Raw genomic sequence first — 23,767 nt, forward strand, 5'->3', positions numbered from 1 at the left:
ATGGTGTGATGTAAAGTTCTTATCAGCTTCACTGTGAACTTCAGTCGCCAGCTGACGTCACCACACTCCCACTTCTGCCCCCCGGCCCAAAAAAGCACATCTTTAACATGAAATGTAAAAGCTGTTAGACTGAGACAGATAATAGAAATCATAAATGAGGGGTAACAGAGCAAAAACTGTATGACGCAGCACAGAGGGGTGATTTGCTGTGAGGCTCGACCATAAAGTCTGTGGAACAGATCTTGATTTAGCCGGTCAGCTCCGAACGCTCTTGATCACAAGCTTTTTGCTGTCATTGGCTGAGAGGGGAGACGAGCCTCTGGTGAACCCTGATACCGATCTGTTATCGCTGCTGCTTGTGGCACACAGTTCATCTGAACAGTTAAATAATTATTGAGACAATATTAAAGTCGGTCACAGATCCTGGATAGAAGAAAAATCCGCTGATAAACAAATTCTACCAAGTGAAATGAAAGAAAATGCACACTCCACAGACTATATTTGAAAGCATGAACATAACGTTTAGAAAGATCGTCATCAGTTAATGACACCTGTGGAAATTTGGATGGAAATAATCGTCAGTTTCACACACCCAAAAAACGGGGACGTTATATGGTTGTTTTTCTGTGTGAGGTGACTTGAACATTGACTTTCTGACAGTCTGTGGACTTTGAGTTGACCCAGGTGTACAGGAGTACACAGTAACGCCTCTCCGAGGATGTCATAAAAACGCCAGCCAGAAAACATAAAACCACAGCAAATGATGAGTCTTTCCTTCCTGCTGAGTGGGGCCCGGTGTGGATTTTAATCTGACCAATCGCATCCTGCTCGGTACCAAAAAATCCACCCGAGGATCAAAAGGAAATTTTAATTTCGGATCATAATCGTAAGTGTGTTTCATGTCTTGAGCATCAGTCCACTTTGATTATTGATTAACCTTTCATTTAAACAGACAAATGATTTGTACAAGAGGTTAATGTTTATGTGGTTGCTTTCTAGAAGAGAATCTTACACTGATTTTTTTGTTTGTTGTTTTAATTGTTATTTCTGTGCGTGGATGCGTACCTGTCGTCCCAGCAGTAGGAAACATGGTAGGACTTAAACCCTCAGACGTTCCTCCTCCTTTGGGTGTGAAGATGGCGAGTGCTGGAGCAGCAGCCTGTATAGCTGACATGGTCACATTCCCTCTGGACACAGCCAAAGTCAGACTACAGGTACTAACTGTGCTATCAATATGATCTTTAGCCGGTCTTGCTTTGCTGTAGCCTACTGTGGGACACAGCGTGATGTTTGCCTCATTGACGAAGAAGTCAACTTTGTCCACTTCAGCACCCTTCAGTCAAACTTCTTCACCTTTCTGAACCATTTGTTCTTAAGCTGCTGCTCTGTAAAGCTGGTTTTAACTTTGAGGACAATGTGTGACCCCAGATTCAAGGAGAGAAGAAGGCAGTGGGGGACATCCGCTACAGAGGGGTGTTTGGGACCATCAGCACCATGATCCGAACAGAAGGGCCCAAGTCTCTGTATAATGGTCTGGTGGCTGGGCTGCAGAGACAGCTGTGCTTTGCCTCCGTCAGAATCGGCCTCTATGACAACGTTAAAAATTTCTACACCGGTGGCAAAGACAGTAAGTTGTTGCCTTTTCATTTATTTTTTGGTTAAGTTAATTAAACCTTCATAATTGTTCTTACTGGTGACAGTCGTGATTTCGAGATTTAATATCCAGCTGTCAAAAATCAAAAAGATGTTTATCAGATAGATGCAGTCGGTCTTATATTCCCTTAGATAAGGAATTCAGATGAAGGAAAGCTTCATTTTAAAAATAAAAAAGTGGGGAGAGTGAAGGAAGGCTATGTCTTGCAGACAAACATGCAATAGATAATTTACGCAGAACAGAGGCTTTTCAAATCTGATAAGTTAAACAAGATTTAGGGAAAGTGTTATCTCTCTCTTGAAAGCGATAAAGGATTCTCACAGTCTGGGTTGTTGAATCAGTTTCTTATCTTCCTTATTAAAACTGATACTAAAATTAGAAGTTCTCAAGCCTGTTATTAAAATAACTGAGTCTTTCCTTCTCTCCAGACCCTAGTGTACTGGTACGTATCCTGGCTGGCTGCACCACAGGTGCCATGGCGGTGTCCTTTGCGCAGCCCACCGATGTGGTCAAGGTTCGATTCCAAGCCCAGATGAATCTGGACGGAGTGGCCCGCCGCTACAGCAGCACCATGCAGGCTTACAGACACATCTTCCAACACGAGGGCCTGCGTGGGCTCTGGAAAGGTACATTCTTTGAGTGTTGCCCATTATTTAAAAAAGACAAACCATAACATCCTTTATCAGTAATGATTAAAGTATCCGTTTCCCTCAGGAACATTACCCAACATCACAAGAAATGCCCTGGTAAACTGCACAGAGCTGGTTACATACGACCTGATAAAGGAGGCCATCCTTAGACACAAGCTGTTGTCAGGTGAGGTCAGCTCACGGTTGTTTGCCTGAGCTACACAAACCCACACACACACATTCACAAAAACAGAGTCCCCGGGAGACTGCTGATTTGGCAAAAAATCCACACACCCTCTCACCTCTTTAACTGATACCAGCACAACAGGCTCCTACAGTACAGGACACGGTGTATTTTCTCTTTATGGTGCAGTGAGTACAATAGCAATATATTAGCATTTATCTCTAGAACTTATATTGCCCCATTCAGACGATTGCAAAATCCACTGACATGTTTTTCTGTGTCGCACAGCTGAGAACAAAGACCGTATTGTAATCTTTTCCCCAACTCTGTCCTCAGACAATCTGCCGTGCCACTTTGTGTCTGCGTTTGGCGCCGGCTTCGTTACCACAGTGATCGCCTCCCCAGTAGACGTGGTAAAGACGAGATACATGAACTCACCACCGGGCCAGTATAAGAGCGCCGTTAACTGTGCCTGGACCATGTTAACTAAAGAGGGGCCAACAGCATTCTACAAAGGGTAAGCCTCTTCACCTGCGCCGCCCACGACAAACTCTTCAAGAGATCCAAATATCGATAGTATCGATACTTTTATATCCTTCACGTTCAGTTTGGAGCCCACTGAATTAAATCGGGATAAAAGGAAAAATATTCTTCAGGCATACAATGTGAAAAATGTCTGAGTGTTTTTGTGTTGACTGATCCTTCTACTCTATAGCGCCTTTTAAAAAAAAATGGTGAAATGAGAGGTGTGTTAACTCATTATTGAGTAAAGTAATGCAGTGGTCATTAAAAATTGATGATTCATCTCATAAATCATGATTATGCTCTCCTCTAAATAACATGACATTATAAGTTAAAAGTATTGGTATCGGCAATACTGGCCTTGGTATCGGTATCAATCCAAAAACAAATTGCAGCATTGCATGACACACAATTTCATTTTTTCACTCTTCACTTTTTCCATTTTGTAGATTCGTGCCCTCATTCCTGAGGTTGGGATCGTGGAACATCGTGATGTTCGTCTCCTTCGAACAAATCAAAAGAGCCATGATGGTCACAAAGCAGAGGATCGAAGTGGTTAATTGAGATTCCTCAAAGTTTGACTGTAATACCTGAACCACAACCGGACTGGCACCTGAATGAGGAAACCCTAGTAACAATAATTTCTTGTGTTAACCTTATTTAACAAATCCACTGTCCTGTGGTGAGAAAGGCGGAAATCCTTTGTTGAAAAAGGATCGCCTCCTGAAAAAGTATTGACTTTATGTGCATGAGGAGACACAGCCGTCTCCTTTTATATTTATAATTTGCCACAGTGAGCCCATTCCAGATGTCATGGATGGGAATATTACAGAAACATGCCAAGTTTGCACTGAGCCCTGTATGACTAAACCTGTCAGTTTTATATGTTAGCTAGCTTAAAGCAGTGTGCCTTTACACTGAATGACTGGTACCCATAATAAAGCATAAAAGGATGTGTTTATGCAGGTCCTGAATATACTAGACTTGTTTTACACAAACTGTTGTGGTTTGTTTTTGCCTTTTAAACACATGGACATGAAGCACATTTCAAAACAAATCTGCATTTACTAACTTGGAGTGAGTGAGATGCGAGTCGTTACATACATTCCTCAAATGCAAACCCACGGCATAAAAAGATCAGGTCATAAAAATTCAGCATCAGTCTAAAGATACACAACGTTATGAAAACAGGAGCTTAGTATAGTTTAGAGTACCACATCACTAACAGTACATTTTACAGTACAGATCAATGACATCAGTGGGGACACGTTAAATCATGCAAGACTTTTAAGCTGACAGCACCACAAGAGGAAAAATAAAGTGGAAATCACTCCTCACGTCAAGTTTTAGCCATTATCTCTTAACATAAACTTCACATTCCTGAGCAGGACTTCTGTCCTTTCCTGTCTTTAAATATAACAATTTGGCTGCTTGCTCACTCAAAGTGCTTAAAGCCTCACAAAACGACGGATCCGTTACTTTCTCTACAGTCCTCTTTGTGATCGAAAGCCCTCTGGAATGGTTGTTTTTGAGGTACAGGGCGTTGGATTTGTGCTCAGTTTGAGAAACTTTAAATATCATTACAACAATGATATGTGTGTTATGAATGAACCACAAAACCAAACACAAGAGGATTTATTGGTCTGGATCTTGTCTGGAGGGGCCGAACAGTATTCAGTCTGCGTTTAGGGTTTTAATGCTCAGCTACGTTTACGAGGAACTTTCCTGCTTCTCCTTCTACCAATCGTAACATCGTGAAAAACGCTTTTAGTTCTTGGAGCTGACAGTCAATGTGAGACACACATCAGGGTCCTGTAGGTGTGTCCTGACTATGTTATGGAATTTTTCTCTGTATTGGTTGAACTGCATGATGCTCTCGGGTTCTTCTGCCACCCAGAACTTATCGAATTCATACGCCAGATAGCCTGTAAGGAGGAAAGACACATTTTTGAAAAATTTACCTTCTATCAGAAAATGTTTGTTTGTATACACTCACCAGGCAACTTCCTTAAATACACCTGTTCAACTGCTCATTACTGCATATTTAATTGGCTGATCACATGGCAGCAACTCAATTAGGCATGTAGACATGCTCCAAGTGGCCTACTGAAGTTCAAATTGTGACTTAAGTGACTTTTTAAGTGACTTTAAATGTGAACTGGATAGCAGTGCCAGATGGACTGGTCTGTTTCAGAAACTGCTGATCTGCTGGGATTTTTCCACACAACCATCTTTGAGTTTAAAAGGGAGGAAATATTCAGGGGTCACCAAAATTGGACAACAGAAGAAGATTGGAAAATGTCGCCTGATCTGATGAGTCTCGATTTCTGCTGCAACATTCAGAACTTGGCATAAATACCATGAACGTTTGGATCCCACCTCAGGCTGCTGCTGGTGGTGTCATATTTCCTTGGCACATTTTCTTGGCTCCTTTGTACCAGCTGGGCATCATCCAAACACCACAACCTACCTGAGTATTATTCCTGACCATGTCCACCCCATTATGATCACAGTGTTCCCATCTACTGATGGCTGCTTCCAGCAGATAACACATTATGACACAAAGCTCAGACCATCTCAAAGTGGCTTCTTACACATGACATTGAGGTCACTGTACAAAAATCCACAGTCACTATCACAGTCACACTGGCATCATGGACGTATTTTCAACAAATCTGCAACAACTGTGTGACGCCATCATGTCAATATGGGCCAAAATCTAAGAAATGTTTCCAGCACTTCATTGCCATGAAGAATTACAGCAGCTGTGAAGCCAGAGAGGGGTCCAACCCAAGATTAGCAATCTTGAGACTGCACCTAATGAAGCCACCGGTGAGTGTATAATCAGACGCACAGAACAAACAGCAGTGTGATTCGACTACTCACAGTACAGCTGATGAAAGTGCTGCAGCTCAGGCGTGCCCTGCACTGCGTTGTAGAAATGTGGTTTCAAAGCGCCACTCTTTAGCAGGCTGTAAGCCATCTCTGTCAAGTTGATCCCAACTATTGCATAGGAATACCTTTAAAAAACAAAAAAGTATAAAGTGCACTGTAGAAATGACATACTGTGCATATGGAAAACGTAATTTCAAAAAATGAATAAAGTCTACATCATGCGACACAAAACACCAGTGGAAGGTATATGAATCGAAGGTCTCTTACCCTAGTTTAGGATGGTTTGCATGAGACAGCACCTGCCGAGCCTCCGCTGTGTAGTTTTCACTGAAAAAACTGCAAAGAGCCAAACAAATTAAGAGTTTATTTACGGTCTCTTGTTAACCAATAAACATGACGTCAAACAGAGTCTGCATGATTAAACATGTTGAGGTCACATCATTCTGACCTACAGATTTTAAAAATAAAGTCAATGTGTGTTTGACTGGTGCTGCTTTAATAATCTGACACATCGCTTGTCATTTTGTGTCCTCGTCCTCATCAGTCGAAAGAACAAGTGAAACGAGCGACTGACGTGTTGGGGGTTGCCTTTAAAGTCCTGTCTTTAAAGTCCTGTCTGACATGCTGTCACGCTCTCTTTGTCCTGTTGAATACTGGTTCTGCTGGCTCATTATTCAATACTTGGAGGAGGAGGTGTTATGACAGTGTTTCTTTTTATAATCCTCATTAACGTTCTCTTCTTTTCTTTTATACCCTTCCTACAGCTGACTGGCTGTAGAAGCCAACCTGCATGCATTTAAAGTCAGAGGTGGTGAAACAGCCACCTCTACTCCATCAGCACCACTTTTGTCTTTAGTCGCTATCTCTAGCACTGTTTAATTATTTTTCGCTGAGTTGGGAGTTACTGACAGTCCTTCTTTTCAGTCTTTGTTTCAAATATTATTTTATAGGTGAAGCCTGAATCTTGTTGGTTCAAAGCCCTCTCCTTCTTGTGTTTGTTTCTGCCGGGGCTCCCATCTACCTTACTTGGTGAGGTTTTGTGAGTAATTATTGTTGTACCCTAAAAATTATCTGTTGGGTTACACTGAGCCATGCATTTGGAGTGGAACAGTGTACCTTATACGTACCCTTTGAGCTGTATCTACAACCACCTTTCATAATCTGTGTAAGGTAATTAAAAGTATTTCTCATCAAAACTTGAGTGGAATATAATCTTAGGATAAGTACCGTTGTCGCTTCTTGTGTGTGGATCGGTTTAATCATTAGAGCCTACCAAATATAAACATTCAGCAAATTCAGCCAAAAAGCACCTGATGGGGGAAAAAATGTTTCCAAGAATCCTCAAATTTCATTACAAAACCTATAAGAGCTGATGTGTGTCAAAGTTCATGCATCTATAATCAGACAGATTGCACAAATATGACCTGCATAGCAAGCGTTCTGTTTACTGTCCAAAAAACAGAAACGTCACAGATTAGACTTTGCCAATAGGTACAGAGGCAAAGACCAGGACTTTAGTGTGCTGTGGACACACTGATCAAAGAGAGAGTGGTTGGGCCAAAAAAAAAAAAAAAAGTACACATGTTTTGTGCTGACCAATAGTGTCTTCTTGAGAAAAGAGCATAAACTGTGAAAACCTTTCTGAGAACTTTGTGGTCTCAGAAAGTGGGCAGGTTGCAGTTCTTGATTCAACTATGACAGAGTTCTTCAACATAAAGCGAGGCCAAAACCAGAAGTGGACCTTATAGAAGGATGATGATTCTAAGTAAAACGAGTAAAGGAAGCTTCGCCCCAGAAAGGCAGCAGGCCCAGACAAGGTGTGTCCTAGGATGCTTAAGGCGTGTGCTGCTGAACTTGGGGAGCCGCTACAACGAGTCTTCAACCTCAGTCTGCGACTGGGGAGAGTGCCCGCCCTATGGAAGACATCCTGCATCGTCCCGGTCCCCAAAAGGAACCGGCCCAATGAGCTGAATGACTTCCGACCGGTGGCACTGACGTTACATCTTATGAAGACTCTAGAGCGGCTCTTCCTCAACCTCCTCCGACCACAGGTACAACATGCCCAGGACCCACTACAGTTTGCGTACAAGGCGGGTGTCGGAGTGGAGGATGCCATCCTGTACCTCCTACACAGAGCCCACTCACACCTGGATGGGGGAAAAGGCACGGTCAGGATACTGTTTCTTGACTTTTCCAGTGCCTTTAATACCATCCGGCCCTGTATGCTTCAGGAAAAACTGAACAGGATGGAGGTGGACCCCTGCCTGGTGGCTTGGATCTCCGACTACCTCACCGACAGACCACAGTACGTCAGGCTGAAGGACATCACGTCTGACACTGTGGTCAGCAGCACAGGAGCACCACAGGGAACTGTGCTGTCCCCTCTTCTCTTCACCCTGTACACCTCTGACTTCTGCTACAACTCTGAATTATGCCACATTCAGAAGTTTGCAGACGACACAGCCATCATGGGGTGTATCTGGGATGATCAGGAAGAGGAGTACAGAAGTCTGGTGAGGAACTTTGTCGCATGGAGTCACACAAACCACCTGCAACTCAACACCTCAAAGACTAAGGAACTGGTTGTGGACTTCGGGAGGTCCAGAGAAGGTCCACTGCCGGTTCAGATAGAGGGGGAGGAGGTGGAGGTGGTCAACAAGTACAAGTACCTCGGGCTGTGGGTGGACAATAAACTGGACTGGTCATGCAACACAGAGCACCTGTATAAAAAAGCCCAAAGCCGACTGTACTTCCTCAGGAGGCTGAGGTCTTTTAACATCTGCAGGAAGCTCCTGAGGATGTTTTACCAGTCGGTGGTTGCTGGAGTACTTTTCTATGCTGTGGTGTGCTGGGGGAGCAGCACAGCAAAGAAGGACTCATGCAGGCTGGAGAAACTGATCAGGAGGGCTAGCTCTGTGGTCGGCATGAAGCTGGACACTCTGGTGACAGTGGCAGAGAAAAGGACATTAAAGAAACTGATGGACATTATGGACAATGCCAGACATCCTCTGCACACGGCCATTAACAACCAGAAGAGTCTGTTCAGTGACAGGTTGCTTCTCCCAAAGACAAGAACTAACAGACTTAAAAACTCCTTTGTCCCACACGCCATCAGACTGTTTAACTCCTCTCTGGAGGGGAGAGGGAGGGGAGACAGGAGGACAAAGGAGGGGGGAACAACTAAGCTGTAGTGCCTCTTCACCTCACTGTGCAATACCTTATGCAATACTTTTGTAAATAGTCAACAGTGCAATAGACCTCAATACTTGAAATGTGCAATTCACTTGTATTTTTATTTTTTATTCCTATTTATCCCCTTCGTATATTTTATTTATATTGTCTCTGTATTTATTTTTTTTTATATATATATATATATATATATATATATATATATATATATATACACACACACACACACACACACACACACACACACATACACACACATATATAATATTCTGTAACTCTGTAACTTCTGTCGGTGCTGTGCTTTTTTGGAAATCGAATTTCCCAGAGGAACCCACCCGAGGGATTAATAAAGTTCTATCTAATCTATCTAATCTAATCTAAATCCACCAAATAATGTCAGACAGAGGAGAAATGGAGCGTTCTGGAACGGCCTAGAAAAAACACAGAGGACTGTGGGGGGTTTTTGGCAAATATTTTTGTAAAATCGCAACATTTTTGGTGTGTACATAAATGATACACGACAAGTTCACATCCCCCAAAAATTCAGAATTTCGTGTTGTTGTTTTTTTTGCAATGAACTCGATGTTTGAAGGCCTTTACACTGGTACTGTACTCACACGAGGTTGATCAGCCCCAGCAGGCCCATCCCTCTGAAGTCAGTCTTGGGGTCCTCCCCTTGGAATCCAATGTCTCCCCACTGTTTGGTTATCCTGGACTCCAGCTTGACTGTTGGCATCAAAAGGTCCCAAAGCTAAACACACACACACACACGATCAAATCCGTCCACTACAATAACTTGGAAGTACAACGATTCCTAATATGACCTTGTGCCAGCATTTTAGACTCCCATCCAACAACTTACAGTGTTTCTATGCTGATGTGATGTTAGACTGTGGTATTATCTTTACTATGTCAATCGATGTTTAAAAAAAAAAATCCTAAATGCTACTTTTAGTAATGTGCAGAAATAATAATAAAACATATTTTTCCTTAGTTTCCAAATCTTGGTTCAAGTCTCATCTTAGCAGAAAGCCTGTGCATATGGACACAGCTTCACTGCTATTGCTCTAGGAGCAGGAATCCATACCTTCAAAAGCATGGCCTCGTGTTCAGGGTTGTCTGAGCTGAAGACTTCCTTTCTCAAGTCTTCTACAGATATATACAAGCTGCTATATCCTGTTATCTGCAGCAGGCAGATGTTGAGGCTCTCTTTGAACCTGCAACGGAAGATCAATTCAATCACATTCAAAAATCACTCTTATATCAAAGAATTGCAGCTGACAGGCAAAGTAACCTTACTTGGGATCTTTTGCAGGTTTGATGTTCTTCACTTTCATAATTTGATCCACGCATTGCTCTAAGCTATCCTTAGTGGTTTCCAACGCTCCTCTTAAAACCTGCAGAGGAAGAGCGCATGCTAAAGTTATAACACAGAGAGCTACCAGACAGAAATCTGGCGCAAATGCTTTTAGGTCATTTACAACCACAGTGAAAATGACTGTTTTTTCAAAGTCAAAAAGATGACACAGCTAATCTCTTCTTGCACCTGGACAGACTATTGATCTGAAAATGCTTACAAAGCCATATACACAAGCATGACATGTGTAATCAGTTCACCTAAACTTGGCTAGGGTAGTGAAAGATAAAGCAATGATTAAACTCAGGGGATATACTGCGCAATAAAAGATAAAGAGGTCAATAGTGAAGGAAAGTGTGATTCCTTTCCACATCTGTGGGCTTGGAAAGCTTTCAGATTACTTGAAAATCCACAATGCTCCAGTCCTGAGGAGTTTATTACACATATCTACACATTCTTAGTCTCCAAATACTCAATATTTTTTCAAATGTTTGACACTTAACATCTTTTACTGGCCTGACAGTGCTAAAAGTGATGAGATAACAGATTTTATTTATGACAGTGCTGAAACGTAAACTGGAAAAGAGTCCTAAAAAACACACACGCACGCCTATAAAAGCTATTTCTGCTTTAGCTTTTAAGAATGTGAGTCTTTTAAAAATAAAAAAGAGCAATTACTGTCTTGCAAAATGTATTTAAACTGTTGTTTGCCTTTTGGCTGACAGCACTTGGATTTTCTTTGTCCTGGTTTGTACATCGGCACCTAATATATTAACTTTTTTTCCATTATGGCCTATATCAAATAACTACTAACAACTAAATTTAAACTAAATGTTGTAAAAAAAATGCACATCTGATACAAAGATCATCAACGATATTTGATTTCAGCCACATAAAAACAAAATCAGACAAACACACCCCCAGCATTAAAGAGCTGCAACAGGAAATCAGAGGAGCTGAACAGATTATCAGGATCATTGCCAATTAATGTTTGTGCAGACCCACCGTTTATCTTTTAACAATATAAAACAATTAGCTCAGAACTACTGAAGGTAAGCCCGAAAGAAAAGCCAACAGTGGTAGAAGGTCCTTACCTTGTTCTTTGATGACTGAAGAGAGTACTCTGCAGGAGGACACAAGAAGCACATTAACACTGCAGAGAAAATGTGTACTAGGATGCAGACGTAGAGCAGATTTGGGGTGATTTAACGCACCTGCTTTTGTAGTCCTTGCTGCCCCTGGCTTGTGTCCAGAGCATATTCTCTGCAGCTCACATGTCCCCGTTACTTGTCTGATGAGCCATTTCAACCAGTATCTCAGGAAGGATGTGTAGACATACTCCCAGATATATCCAAACATGTTCTAGGACATAAACAGGTTAAGGTTCACAGATTACTACGGTGCGAGAAATATCCTGAAGACCCGAGGACCACAAAACTATTCTGGAGTGTAAGTTAACAGAGGTGGAGGAAGTACAGCTTTCATTATATTAAAACCACCACCTTGTACAAGAACAAACCCTGTGATGAAGTTTTACTTAGATAATCACATTTCAGAATTCAAATAGCTTTTATTAGTAAGAGTGAAAGGGAAGGTTCACAATATGCAGTGAGTCCTGCGATGATGTACGGTTTAGTGGCGATAATTAAAAGATAGAAGGCAGAGCTGAAGATGTTAAGGTTTTCATTGGGAGTGACCAGAATGGACCAGATTAGCAATGAGCACATCAGTACATCTGAGTTTTAGCGGTTTGGAGACAGAGATAGACAGGCAAGCCTGAGATGGTTTGGACATATGCAGAGGAGGGAAAAATTATGTTAAAGATGGAGCTGCCCGGGAACAAGAAAACAGGAATGCCACAGAGTAGATTCATGAAGTAGCGAAGGAGAACATGCAGAGGGTTGGGTGTGACAAAGGCATCTACTAAAAGGAAAAGCCGAAAGATGCAGGCAACATGTCTGTATTCGTGTTTACCTAAAGTATAAATGAAAAAATAAACTAAGAAGCTAAATTATTAGTGCATTGGTGTGGTTACAGCTCATTAAGCAGAAGCTAATCTAATGCAGTTTTTTTGTTTTGTTTTCAATGAAAGAGGGCACTTTTTACAACACGATCCAGTCTTATTCTGAAGCACTAAACGGCATCAAACTGAGAACAGCTTCTTATTTTTGTCCTCCCTTCCGCATACATGAGCAGATTATTACTTCGATTCTGATTTATTTACATAGCGATAACGTTTGGCTCAAGGTACTGTAAGATAAGGCCCTACAGTATTGGAGCAATCAAGCAACTATGAGCAAACACTTTTGTGACAGTCTGAGGGAGACAGGACAAAAGGTACACTATGGGAGAGAGAACACACAAATTTAAGGACAAGCACTATATAAAAATTTGGGGAGTGAAAAGAGGTGAGTGAAGAAGAAGTGCTGAGTTTATCACATGAGGTCCTACAGCAGTCTGGGCCTGTTGCAGCATCACTAAGGAATACGTCAGTGATAGCTGATCCAGCCCTAAATATAACCTTTATGAAAAAGAACATTTTTAAGTCTAATCTTTATTATTATTAATATGTTTGTTGTTGTTGTTGTTGTTTTTATGGACATGGAGTATATTGTGTTCAATTGATATATGTTAGTGCTAAAATACACAATTTAACCAACACTTTTATGACACAGTGAATAAATGCCCGTGAATATTACAGGCAAATAAGTTATTCCAACACCTCTAACTTATATTGAACTTTGGATTTGATGGATTTTGCTTCCTGAGTTGGACTCATGTTGCAGATGCACTTCACTGCCGTCTGTCACAGTGACAGTGACCACGTTTTTGAAGCCACTGAGGAAGTACTCTGCTACAAGCAGAGTAATCTATTGCTCAGTGCAAGACATGATTAGTTAATCGTGGGTCATCGCTAAATGCGAATTAACATCCAACAATAAAAGCGCCGAGTGGGTATGAGAGAAGAGCCCACGCTCCTACAGCCAAAACAATGGCTAGCACTGATGCTAATGCTAAGTTCGGACATACGTGGTCATTCAGTTTATTTACAGGCACTCTGGGAGTTTAATGGGGCTTTTGAAAGCGGTGCATGTTGATGCTAGCGAAGTGGTAGTGAGCCACTTTTGATATTAATTACGTAAAGGAGCATACCGGCTTCTAAATTCCCCCAAATGACCCGGTTCAGACAACAGGTTGTCATTGTCATTCGTCTGACTGGTAGCTAGCAACACCACGCTAACCTACTTTAAGTTTCGTACGAGTAGCTGATGCGTTGGGCAATATTTACCGTGAGAGAGTGGTGATGCTCGTCTTACTCTCCAGTCGTAGGGAAAGCGATGCCAGACCCAGGATACAGTCTAACTTAGCCGCAGGCGGGTGGTAATGTTAGCGGCGGTTCGCCTGACAACAGGCTGGCTGTGATGCGTTCACTGTCTATACAACTATACCGTCTATGCCACGCACACAGCTACACAAGTCTCCCAGGTGACACAAGACAGGCTCTTCTTTCTAACCAAGACTTAAACATTGTTTATAAATGTTCAACTAAGACGTTAAAACAATTAACAGTCCATGACACACCTCGAAACTTGGGTTGAATTTATCACTAAGGATTAATATCGTGATGTCTTTGAACACAGCATGATAGTTTCTAGTGCTGCTACAGCGCCATCTACTGCCCGCAGTGGTCATGACTGCGCAGACAACTTCACAACTACACAGTCTAAAATTTGAACCAGACACGAAATTTCAGTTAAGTGCAATAAAAACTTACTGGACTTAATAATAAAATGAGATCAAATATATAGAAAAGATCTTTAGTTTGAAATTTTCTCAATTTGATGAAATTTCATTCTAATAAAAATATGAAAGTAAAGATAATCTAAAAAAAAAAAAAAACCCTTCACTTGAAACTAAAGGAAACTAAACTGAAAACATAACTTTGAAATAAAAACAAATAAAAAAAAAAACTAACTGAAATAACTCAGACAAGAAAATCCCAACTGCAGGTAGTAGCTGGAAGCTAATCAGATAATCAGATATTGCATTTTCCAATATTAGCCACAAGATGATGCCAAATTCACAAAATGTGTGCTACACTGTCTATCATAGGGCTGTTTATAGAAAACAGTCATATTATGCTGCTGATAATGGTCAACAAGCCTCCATTATTCCATTGTCCGTTCAATTTTTTTAAATGGTGAAAACACACGGCACATAAAGACCCACCACTGTGTCACTTTATCGAAAGGGGCTGCACAAAAGCCCTCACCCTTACCCATTAATCTGCTTTATCGACAATGTATGCAGCCTATTCTGAGATGCTTACCAACGGTGCTCTCAGCTGTAATTAAGTCACAGTCTGCTTTCTCACCTAATCAGTCCCTCGGGGCTTTTAAAGGCAGGACGTCTATCACATACAATTACTGCAGTCCAAGCCCTGCCTCAGACCCAGGCTGTATTTAAATAAGGAATCCCCCCCACTAACACAGACTGTATTGACAGTGTGATAGATCAGGGTGAATAAGAGAGTAGTCTATAATGCTACAATTTCGTTTTAACAACCCGGACAGACTTTGCACAAAATCTTTCAAAAGCCCTTCAGATTCGATGAAGTGCTTTAGAAAGTGGTAGGCTACTAAATGTTAGCGCTCTCTGTCAGTGCTGTTATCCACGAGAATGAGATGCAGAAGGGGTGTCACAAAACTAAAGCAAAGATCCAATGATGTCAGCAAGTACAACAACTCCTAAAAGACAAATCAAGTCAATAATATCACCTAAAGGGAGCCATACGAACGCGTTTGTATGGATCGCTGTCTCCGTGAGAAGGATGGCACTGTGTAACTGCTTCCACAACTTTATACTGTCTTCGACATCAAAATTAAAACCAGGCTGGTTTCTGTATTTCTTGGTTTACTCATTCTGATCTACATTTTAATCTGCCGGTGATTACAAGAATTCGCTGTGAAAGTCATTTAAAACATGGGAAAATACTTGTTATAGTTTCCACAGCCCAAGGAGAGTAATCGAGACATCCTTGTTTAAATCTGTACACCTCCAGTGCAGTAGTTTCCACATTTTAAAATTCATGATCCTTTAAATTCCTCTTTGAGATTCATAACATTCCAGTGAGCTGTGAGCTTGCATAAAGTTATTAATGTTTCTGTCCTGATCAGCATTGCTGCTCTTTCGTATGTCTTATCATACATTTCACCAACCATCCATCCATTTATCCAGATGCCCCTACCTGAGTCTGGCTCTGCCTAAAAGTGAATTCTACACTCAACAAAAATATAAACGCAACACCTTTGTTACTGCTCCCATTCCCCATGGGATGGACGTAGAGACCTAAAATTCATTCCAGATACACAATATAACCATCCCTCCCAAACAGTGGTCACAAATCAGTCCAAATGTGTGGTAGTGGGCACATCTGCTATATTGAGATAATCCATCCCACCTCACAGGTGTGCCACATCAGGATGCTGATCTGACATCATGAGTAGTGCACAGGTGTACCTCAGACTGCCCACAACAAAAGGCCACCCTGGAATGTGCAGTTTTGTCTCACAGCAAAATGCCACAAGCAATGAGGGAGCATGCAATTGCCATGCTGACAGCAGGAATGTCAACCAGATCTGTCGCCCGTGCATTGAATGTTCATTTCTCAACCATAAGCCGTCTCCACAGGCGTTTCAGAGAATATGGCAGCACATCCAACCGGCCTCACAACCGCAGACCTCATGTAACCACACCAGCCCAGGACCTCCACATCCAGCAGGTTCACCTCCAAGATCGTCTGAGACCAGCCACCCAGACAGCTGCTGGAACAATTGGTTTGCACAACCAAACAATTTCTGCACAAACTGTCAGAAACCGTCTCAGGGACGCTCAACTGCATGCCCGTCGTCCTCATCGGGGTCTTGACCTGACTCCAGCTCGTCGCCGTAACAGACTTGTGTGGGCAAATGCTCACATTCGATGGCGTCTGGCACGTTGGAGAGGTGTGCGCTTCACGGATGAATCATGGTTCACATTGTTCAGGGCAGATGGCAGCTGAGAATGTCCCAGTTCTTGCATGGCCAGCATACTCACCGGACATGTCACCCATTGAGCATGTTCGGGATGTGCTTGACCGGCGTATACGACAGCGTGTACCAGTTCCCACGAATATCCAACAACCTCTCACAGCCATTGAAGTGGAGTGGACCAACATTCCACAGGCCACAATTGACAATCTGATAGACTCCATGCGACGATGTGTTGCACTGCATGAGGCAAATGGTGGTCACACCAGATACTGACCGGTTCTGGGTCCCCAGACCCCCAATAGCGCAAAAAACTGCACATTCCAGGGTGGCCTTTTGTTGTGGGCAGTCTGAGGTACACCTGTGCACTACTCATGATGTCAGATCAGCATCCTGATGTGGCACACCTGTGAGGTGGGATGGATTATCTCAATATAGCAGATGTGCCCACTACCACACATTTGGACTGATTTGTGACCACTGTTTGGGAGGGATGGTTATATTGTGTATCTGGAATGAATTTTAGGTCTCTACGTCCATCCCATGGGGAATGGGAGCAGTAACAAAGGTGTTGCGTTTATATTTTTGTTGAGTGTATTTCCCCACTTTCGCCAAAATGCTTGCTCGCAGATTCTCTCTAATATTCCAAAATCACCTTAAACGACAGTATAAAGCACATTGAGACACCTGTTACTGGATCGTCGTCTTCTTTATCATTACATTCATGTTAATGTTCAGGGGCAGGGACCCGTGTGTGTGGGATTTGTAACTACTGTGGAAAAAATGCACACTCTTGTGTAAAGTCAGAGTTAGCTTTATTGTCAATTCTGCAGTATGTACAACACACACACAGGATCGAAATTTTGTAACCCTTGACCCACTGTGTGTTACTAGAACGAATCAAAGAATAGTTAAGAATATGAGATGCAGACGAAAGTAAATACGTGATATCAAAGTATAGATATGAATTATATAAGATATATTAAAGCCTAAATATAATTACTGATGTCTATGTATAAAAATATAAAGCAGTGTAAAGCAGGCTCATTCATAATGAACAGTTATTTGGACAGAATCACTTATGTATTTTTTAACTACATGAGCCACATTTCTCTCCGTGTTATCAGCAAAGTGCAAAGTCTTAAGCTGTCTCCGACTCATTTGCATAAGCACGTTGCAAACCACAGAAAATCTTTAATGCGATTTTTTCTGTAGTAATAGTTAATGACACCAATTGTAACCGACAGGCTCTTATTGTAGAGGCTCTTTATTCACCACATCTGCCGAAAGCACAGAGAAATATTTCTTCATTTTGAAAATAATGTAGATGTAAAATAAATGAACGCGATCTCGCTAAAGCATGCTCCAAAAAAGAACCGCATGAAAGTCGACCCATTTCTCAATAACACAAATGGGAGCAGAAAAACCAAAAACCTCTCCTCTTGGAATATTATGGTCTACGTTATGAGGCAGAAAGCGCAGGGAACTAAAACTAATTAATTTCAGGACCAAGTGACCCTCCTGTGAAAGCCTGCGGCTGTTACAATGCTGCTTCCATTCGCATCTTCTCCACCCCTCCCCATTCATCCATTCATCTGGTTAACTCTGGATTGCCCTGCCAAGACCAGTTCAGTCTGGGATAGCGCACAAACCATGATCGGCTCGTCACATTTTTTTTTCTTTTTGTTTTTGTAAGCACGAGCCAGCAGTGATGAAGACCTCGGAGTCAGCGGTGACTGATTGCGCACGGTCAGTCAGTCAAGGTGCTTAAATTTTGTGCCTGACTGTGGTGGATCGATACCTCTAAGACCCATATTCTACGTGGAAGGCGTGGCTTGGTGTCATCTACACAGGCTGACTTTTCCATATTCATCCCTAGGTTTTTTTTTTTCTTTCTTTCTTTTCCCCCTCGTCTCACTGACGCGCAATCGGCACCCAACGGCACGGGGCATAAATCGTCTCGCAAGGTAAGCCGCCTTCATCTTTTCAAGCTCTCTTATACTGTGAGATGTTAAATTCGCCCGCAAGGTCAAATCAAACCAGCAAGCATCGGTGGCTTCTGAGGCGCTGAATTGGGGCAAGAGGCTACAGTGCACGACATGGATCTTAATTGGCCTGAATAGATCGTGTGCACCGCTTGCATGCGGGATCTTTCATGTGCGCCGTTTTGCATGAATACAGTCTGTACGTAGTCTGTCCACACTTTAGGTTATTTCTTAACTGCTGCTGGCAAAAGAAGAAGAAGAAGTAGAAGAAAAGGGAACACAAAAAAGCCCAGACACCGAGGCGTTTATTTGTCATATATTTAATAACACCCAGGATATGCTTTCCATAAATATTTGCGCTTTGACAACAGACAGGCAGATGCATAGTGGCATAGCACAAACAACCCGGCTACACCTGTCCATGACCCACACCAGTAACCTACTATTCTGTGCTGTTCGAGTCACACGTTGGGGGGGGGGGGTGCTCTATAGTGCGTCAGATTATCATGGTTAAAAGAGTGTGACGGGAATATTTATTCTTTAGTCTCGCCTTATCAGATACAAGTATAACCTGGAAAGCTGTTCGGTTTCCCACTGCTACTCCTAAAGAAGAGGATGCTGGTGTGATGAAGGAGAATGCCTCTAGATCAGATTGATGTTGTTACCTTTACTGAGATGAACTACACTGATCATCAGTGGATGTCACCGAAATGGAAAAGGCCCATTAATGCCACCCATCGAATTATCATTCAGTGTGTTCTTCATTTGCTTTAGAGATAGTTTTCCATGATTACATCCTTGACCACAGCACAGCTCATCTGTCCAACTCCAAAGGGTCACATATTTCAGCTGTCTGCCGAGTGCTGGGTCATTACTTGCAGAATTGGCTGGATACTTTTACACATTCAGGACACAGACTGAGATGAAGCCATTCATCAGGCCTTGGACAAAGAAACTGTTGATCACTGTGTAGAATTTAAAACAGATAAAGGACAAACGAGGGTGATGCTGGTTATAAATTTACTTGTGGTTGTCAAAAAAAAATGAAACTTTAAATGAGTGATTATGAGTGATTTTCAGTCCCTCAGGTATGTATTTTAAATCTACCCAATTATATTCAACACAAAGATTAAAGGATAATTGACATATGATATTGTTACTAAGTGGCTAGCTTGCCATTGGCAATATCTCACAGCATCACAACATTTAATTAAACCGAGTCAACGGGCTAGCATGGGGAGACTCAGTTCATTTCATTCATTATTCACATCTCTTTGTATGCTGTAATATTCAATTGCGATAACTTCAGCTGATTTATGAATGACACGCTGTTGGGCGTAGTTTTATTTACGGTAGGATTTGTAAAATGAGAAAAACAGCGGTTAGATCAAACGCCACCAGATGTGTGGCATCCACAGTTTTAATCAAAGATCTGTTTTATCTGTAAGCACTTTGAGTCTAAATGTCGCATACTACTACTTTGTTTACGCAGCATTTTCTTATCATACTTTTACATTTTCTACATTCAGTGCAATCAGTCAAGAGGTTTAATATGCAAAATGTGATGGATGCTTATAAAATCTCTGGAGTTTCATTTATTTCCATGTTCTGGAAAAATAAATCATGCATCAGTTGCAGCACAAAGATGATGTTGAGTTTAAAGGAGAATGTGGAGATCAATGAACCAAAAACTACCTCCATAAATATTATTATGTTATATGTTAAAAGTTATAAGTTCATTCGATTATTAAAGTTGGAATCACATATTATATTCTTAGTCAGGTGCAGGTCTCTCGCTGTTCTCTGTCCTGGCTGGTTGATAACTGTTGAGTAAAATTGTCTTGCAGAAATCACCTTGGTCTGGAGTCTGGTCTGATTATAATCATCTGAATAAAGGTGTAATTGTTGTGATAAGCTTAATGATTAAAAACTTCAACTGAGTCTACTTCTGTTTTCCTCCTTTAGGAAATTGCAAAAAGTTAATGATAGCACAGCGTGCATCCGTTTCCATCTTTGGATATACGGCAATATTTGAAGACTGAAGCAGTGACTCCGCCATGGGAACTAACCCAAAAAGGACAGTAACAGTCCAGATGGTGCCTCAGCTGGCTGGGGTGGACACACTGGGCAACAAGGAGTCTAATGCCAACTGGGCTAAAGAGCCCAACCTCAAAGTCTCTCAGGTTTGTCCAAAACCCACCCTCAGATCTCCCGACAAGCAGGATAACCTGTCTCTGACGACTGCTAACGCCGCCCCCCACACAGAAAAAACAGGTTGTAAGGGAGGGGAACCAGTTACCACTGTGTCAGACAAATCAGCTCCAGGCAATGGAAACCAGATAAAATCTGAGCAAGTGTCAGGTGGAGACCACCAAACACCAAACCTGTCTGTAACAGGCCGAGAGGTGGGTGAGGCAGGAGCTGACCAGCGGGATTCTAATGCTAACATGAAAACTCTGAGCCCAACCAGTGAAATGGGCACGTGTAAGGCCAGTTCGCTGTCTCCTGTTGCAGCATCGGGCACCGACACGAACAGCAGTGAGTACAAAGTAAAAAACCCAGTTGCACCAGAAGAGAAGCAGGTACGGCTGACACCCTCAGTAGAAACTACAGCACGAGAGAAAAGTAATGAACGCCTTTCTCCGAATGACAAAAAACGTAACGACAGTGATGTAAGGAGTACAGCATCTGAAGTACAAGATAATAAAGAAACCATTTCCAATCCCCAAAGCAGGGACATGGCTATCCCACAGAAATCTAAAGAGACTGGTCATATGCAAGGTTGCTCATCAACGTCTGTTTCTTTACAAGATCCATCAAAACCCAAGAAAAGCATGGAAACTCCGCTAAGCTCAGCCAAAGCCCCATCTGAGAGTAAAGATGCAGGAGCTGAACCAACAAACGAAAACTCACGGTCAACGCGCCCAGAGAAGGAATTTGCAACAGTATCAAGACCGCATGTCTCCTCAGATAAACACCAGCCAGTGTCCTCACAGAAAGACTCATCCTCTCTGCCCCAGGCGACAAAAAGCACGCAGGCATCCGAGCAGGTGGCTGAAGGAAGCAGCCAGACTGACACAGCTGTCTTTGAAGGGCAGCGGGACTCCAAGCTCTACACGGAGGCTTCGACAATGACCTCATCGCTATCGCCAGCCCCGGTCAAAAAGTGTCATGATATGGAGGTTCAGGCAGTAGCTAAAATGTGCAGTAAGGCTGTGGCCACGAGTCCTAGTCTGCTGCCTTTCCCTGTGACCCACAGGCCAAACAGTGGTGCAGTCCCAGGAGAGGAGAGCCTGGCTGTAGTCTACCAGGTGAAAAGCGGCACCGCGACTGATCCGAAGTCAGAGAGACTCACTGTAGAGGCACAAATGTGCCCCAACCAAAACACCGGCATGGTTTTCCAATCAGAAACTTTGTCACAACAGCATGACTCCAGGCTAGGAGCCAAGCCTAAAGAAGCGGGCGCAGCTCTGTGCAACATCCAGCCGGTTTATCAAATCAACATTGAACACAGCGAACCCAAGAAGCAAGCCGCAAAAACAGCCACGGCTGAAACTCCTTCTCTCAGATCAGGGATGCCCCCAGAGACAGCCGTTGTTCCTGTGCCTGGATGTGCTGACAGCAACACTGCTGCGCAGGCCCTGCCAAAAACAACGACAACAACGACAACAGCACCAACGACAACAGCACCGACAACAACAGCACCAGCAGCACCAGCAGCAAACACCACATCCAAGTCAGAGCTCACTAAAAATAGAGATGTGAGTGCAAAAGAAAAAAGCAAAGAAGCAGGAAGTAAAGCCCAGAGTAAGGAGACAAATTCTGGCAAAAAGAAGGTGGAACCGGAGAGAAGCGACAAAGAGGACGATCAGTCACGGAAGCAGAAAGGAAAGAGCATCCACGACGTCGTCTGGGACGAACAGGGCATGACGTGGGAGGTCTACGGGGCTTCCGTGGACCCCGAATCACTCGGCTTTGCAATTCAGAGCCACTTACAGAGCAAAATAAAGGAGCAAGAGAGGAAACTGATGGTCCAGACCTCGCTGCGAAAGTCAATCTCTGGTGCTGATTCGCCGCGACATGGCAGCAAGAACAAAAGGAGGCAGCAGAACATTTTCAGGTCAATGCTGCAAAATGTCAGACGGCCCAACTGCTGCGTGCGCCCCCCTCCCTCCTCCGTCCTCGAGTAGCACAGGACAGAGGTAGCCATTGTCAGACTCCTCCCATTTCCTAGAGGTCAAAACGTTTTCCCTCCCCTCATCAAGATTTTCAATGCCAAGTGAAACATTGACGCCGATCCCTGTAAGTAAGTATACTGGAATGTCGTAGCATAAAAGAGTCAATACTTGTGATGATGTTTGTGATCCAACAAGGTAGGAAATAGAAATATCAAATGAAACAAACAAGAATTAAATTAAAAAAAAAACTTATTTTTTAGAAATCAATATGAGAGAGAACACAGTTTTTTAATAAAAATAAAGAAAACAAAACAAAGGAAATAACAGTGAAACGCATGTATTTCAGTTACAGTGACAGTTGTATGACCTAATATGAAGTCCAAACCTTCACAGCAAGAGGCACTGATCATGGGATAGACATACTAACTCACTGTCAGGATATCTGTGCAAATATATTCAACCGACGTCTCATCGCATCTGGTGCATTTGATATATGTTCATGAGGTGTTTTCGTTTGTTTCCAGGGCCCTATATTTATCAGGTTGCTGTGTTTTCTTTTCTTTTTAGTGAGTACTTAAAGGGGGCACTGTATGCATACATGTACGCTGTTCGATCTCTGTTCTTCTTTGGTTTTCTATTAAAGTAAGCAAAAAAATGCGTTGACTTTTACAACGTCATTTCTCACTTTTCGTGGGTGTAGTGTTTCTGTCCTGGTGATTCTTTTGTTTTGTTTCTAAAGGAGATTCCACGTGTAAATCGAATGCAAAAACATTTATTTCGTCAGGACTCACACACAAGAATAAACGGTTTTGAAAATAAATATTTAAAAGACTAAATGATAAATCAGAGTAAAGATGCAGTCCTTAAAGAGAGCATGAAGTACGTTCAGAGTGAAAGATTTGCTCCAAACTATAGGCACAGGTTTTAGTTGAGCACTTGCAGAGGAGGAATATTAAAGGGCTTGTATCCACCCCTCAGTACATTTTAGGGGGAACGTCTCCCCATGTCCATGTCCTGAAATCTACAGCTATGCTTCCCAGGAGGAAACTAAGCCACTATGTTTCCTCCTGGGAGTCTTGGGTAGAGTTGGGGTCCTTATGTATGGAGACTGCAGGTTTTCTCTGTGCATGCCAGCTGTAATCTTC

At 42.5% G+C, this 23,767-nt stretch overlaps 3 protein-coding genes across 5 annotated transcripts; 2 read left to right on the plus strand and 1 right to left on the minus strand.

The window, feature by feature from the left end:
- The first annotated feature begins 728 nt into the window (after window positions 1-728).
- Window positions 729-3,950, plus strand: ucp1 (uncoupling protein 1). 2 transcript variants are annotated; one of them, XM_004549356.4, is made up of 7 exons: window positions 729-886; window positions 1,081-1,214; window positions 1,429-1,627; window positions 2,083-2,280; window positions 2,369-2,470; window positions 2,804-2,984; window positions 3,439-3,950. In XM_004549356.4, the coding sequence occupies exons 2-7, from the start codon at window positions 1,089-1,091 to the stop codon at window positions 3,551-3,553; spliced, it is 921 nt and encodes a 306-aa protein (XP_004549413.1). In that variant the 5' UTR covers window positions 729-886; window positions 1,081-1,088; the 3' UTR covers window positions 3,554-3,950. The 2 variants fall into 2 exon arrangements, with proteins under 2 accessions (XP_004549413.1, XP_004549414.1); XM_004549357.4 differs by having other exon boundaries at window positions 732-886; window positions 1,078-1,214.
- An 84-nt stretch (window positions 3,951-4,034) lies between these two features.
- Window positions 4,035-13,918, minus strand: elmod2 (ELMO/CED-12 domain containing 2). The gene is made up of 9 exons (XM_004549358.5): window positions 13,720-13,918; window positions 11,645-11,792; window positions 11,525-11,553; window positions 10,373-10,470; window positions 10,161-10,290; window positions 9,691-9,824; window positions 6,152-6,220; window positions 5,876-6,009; window positions 4,035-4,914 (listed from the first exon to the last, which is right to left on the minus strand). The coding sequence occupies exons 2-9, from the start codon at window positions 11,787-11,789 to the stop codon at window positions 4,757-4,759; spliced, it is 897 nt and encodes a 298-aa protein (XP_004549415.3). The 5' UTR covers window positions 11,790-11,792; window positions 13,720-13,918; the 3' UTR covers window positions 4,035-4,756.
- On the plus strand, window positions 12,732-23,347 carry gprin3b (GPRIN family member 3b). Of its 2 annotated transcripts, none has more exons than XM_076884836.1 (2): window positions 12,732-12,838; window positions 20,410-23,347. In XM_076884836.1, the coding sequence occupies exon 2, from the start codon at window positions 20,502-20,504 to the stop codon at window positions 22,632-22,634; it is 2,133 nt and encodes a 710-aa protein (XP_076740951.1). In that variant the 5' UTR covers window positions 12,732-12,838; window positions 20,410-20,501; the 3' UTR covers window positions 22,635-23,347. The 2 variants fall into 2 exon arrangements, with proteins under 2 accessions (XP_076740951.1, XP_004549416.3); XM_004549359.3 differs by lacking the exon at window positions 12,732-12,838 and adding an exon at window positions 18,005-18,426.
- The last annotated feature ends 420 nt before the right edge of the window (window positions 23,348-23,767 follow it).

Source organism: Maylandia zebra, linkage group LG6 (assembly GCF_041146795.1).
Source record: "Maylandia zebra isolate NMK-2024a linkage group LG6, Mzebra_GT3a, whole genome shotgun sequence".
Classification (NCBI taxonomy): Eukaryota; Metazoa; Chordata; class Actinopteri; order Cichliformes; family Cichlidae; genus Maylandia; species Maylandia zebra.

Coding starts and splice junctions, on each gene's coding strand:
- ucp1 (XM_004549356.4), top strand. CDS start 1,089: ATGGTAGGACTTAAACCCTCAGACGTTCCTCCTCCTTTGGGTGTGAAG. Junction 1,628..2,082: donor CTACACCGGTGGCAAAGACA/GTAAGTTGTTGC, acceptor CCTTCTCTCCAG/ACCCTAGTGTACTGGTACGT. Junction 2,985..3,438: donor CCAACAGCATTCTACAAAGG/GTAAGCCTCTTC, acceptor TCCATTTTGTAG/ATTCGTGCCCTCATTCCTGA.
- elmod2 (XM_004549358.5), bottom strand. CDS start 11,789: ATGTTTGGATATATCTGGGAGTATGTCTACACATCCTTCCTGAGATAC. Junction 10,291..10,372: donor AAACCTGCAAAAGATCCCAA/GTAAGGTTACTT, acceptor CTTCCGTTGCAG/GTTCAAAGAGAGCCTCAACA. Junction 6,010..6,151: donor GCAAACCATCCTAAACTAGG/GTAAGAGACCTT, acceptor TGTTTTTTAAAG/GTATTCCTATGCAATAGTTG.
- gprin3b (XM_076884836.1), top strand. CDS start 20,502: ATGGGAACTAACCCAAAAAGGACAGTAACAGTCCAGATGGTGCCTCAG.